The 1,839-nt window shown below is 48.1% G+C and overlaps 1 protein-coding gene across 1 annotated transcript in view; it reads left to right on the top strand.

The window, feature by feature from the left end:
- The first annotated feature begins 798 nt into the window (after positions 1 to 798).
- Positions 799 to 1,839, top strand: part of LOC106881661 (zinc finger protein 569) — a 3,780-nt gene continuing 2,739 nt past the window's right edge. Inside the window, exon 1 of the mRNA XM_052977827.1 lies at positions 799 to 1,827. Within this exon, the coding sequence (XP_052833787.1) occupies positions 799 to 1,827 (1,029 nt within the window). The remainder of the gene's footprint in view (positions 1,828 to 1,839) is intronic.

Below are 1,839 nucleotides of genomic sequence, written 5' to 3'. Positions count from 1 at the left end.
AAAAAAAAAATTCATATGTTAAAATTTCAAAACAAAAATTATAATTTAGAATTAAGGTGTTGATACATAACCCAAGATGGTATTGGCAGGGATAAAAGCTAGAAAAATAGTGACAAACTGTTTGTGGTAACCAGGAAAATATCTAGTTTAAAATTTCGAGTGGGGTTTCCGAAACCAAGAACAGGGGTTATTTATTTTGTAATTTTTTGTTGTCTTTTTTTTCATTTGGTATTCACTTGGCCTTGATTAACCATCTACGCACCTTGATTCATACTTTATCTACCTGGTTGCCTATCTAGCTACCTAGATAATTAGCTACTTAACTCTTTAGTTAGCTACCTAATTAGCTAGCTACCAACTTTACTTGTCAGTATACCCACTCATCCACCTACCTGTCTACCTGCCTACCTACCCACCCACCTATTCCTATGTATGAACATAGCTACTTGCCCATCTAGCTAGTTGCCAATCTATCTACATAGTCACCTATCTACCAACTTAACCAGTTACCAATTTAGTTAGTTGGCTATTTGCCTATTTATATAGCCTACATACCATTCTTCCAGCCTGGTTACCAGTCTAACCACCAGTCTACCTAGCTAGCTACCTGTCTAGTTACCAATCTAGCTCACTAAATTAGCTATTTTCCTACCTATTACTAATTTAGCTTCCTTCAACCTGTCTACCTACCTATCCACACAACCTACCTACACACCTCCGTACCTTGCTACCTGCCTGCCTGCCTATCTGCCCACCTCTATACCAATCTTCCGAGCTAGCCGATGTTGACCAACAATAATGAGTTTTCTTGCGACGTTCGGCAAACTTCATCCGAAACCAAAGGCGACGTTTGAGTGTAAATTCTGTGAGAAGTCCTTCTCGCAGCCTGTGTACCTGAAGACACATATCCGAAGCCATACGGGGGAGAAACGCTACCACTGCAACGACTGCGATGAGACATTCGAACAGTACAGGGCGTTGGTCTCCCACAAGAAGACCCACCGCTCGTTCACGTGCGAGCTGTGTGGCAAAAGCGTGGCCAGCGAGGCACGGCTCAACGACCACTTGAAATCACACACCGGCCAGAAACTGGAATGTTACACTTGCAAACAGCTGTTCACCAGTGTCAACCTGCTTGGATTACACCTGCAGAGCCATGCGAAGGACGCGTCTCCATTGCATCAGTCCGACGGCGGCGGGGACAGCAACAACAACAACAACAAAAGCAGTAGTGATGGTCGTGGGGACGCTGCTATGACAACGGGCGACGATGTGGACCCGTCCAACGAAAATGTTACCTTTGACAACAGCCTAGCAATCTCGTCCACTGTCGACGATTCCAGCCACACCTTGAAGTCGAGCAAGTCTAGTCGCAGTGGGGGGAGTAACAGCAGCAGTAACCACAACACCGAATGCGAAGTGTGCCACAAGAAGTTCTCGTGTGCCTCCAGCTTGACCAAACACATGAATATTCACACAAAGAAGCGGTCGTTCCAGTGCAACTTCTGCGCCAAGTCCTTCCTCCACTCGTTCACTCTCACCCGGCATTTGCGCATCCACACCGGCGAGAAGCCGTACAAGTGCAACTACTGCGAGCAGCACTTCTCCGACGCTAGCACGCGCAACCGGCACGCCAAGATACACCGAGGGTTACTAGGCAACGCAATCTCGGCCATCACAGCGACAGCCCTCACCACCTCCGTCGACAGCAGCTTGGACGCCTGGAGCCAGCCGTACTACGGCGACGCGTATGGCTTCGGCGCGATGGACTCTGAGCTCCACTCGGGTGGCAGCGAATACTCGGGGCGATCCCGATCTCGGAACCAGGCCGGTCATTTG

Source organism: Octopus bimaculoides, chromosome 29 (assembly GCF_001194135.2).
Source record: "Octopus bimaculoides isolate UCB-OBI-ISO-001 chromosome 29, ASM119413v2, whole genome shotgun sequence".
In the NCBI taxonomy this organism is placed as follows: domain Eukaryota; kingdom Metazoa; phylum Mollusca; class Cephalopoda; order Octopoda; family Octopodidae; genus Octopus; species Octopus bimaculoides.
Note: the sequence above shows the minus strand (reverse complement) of the source record. Positions and strands in the feature narration are given on the sequence as shown.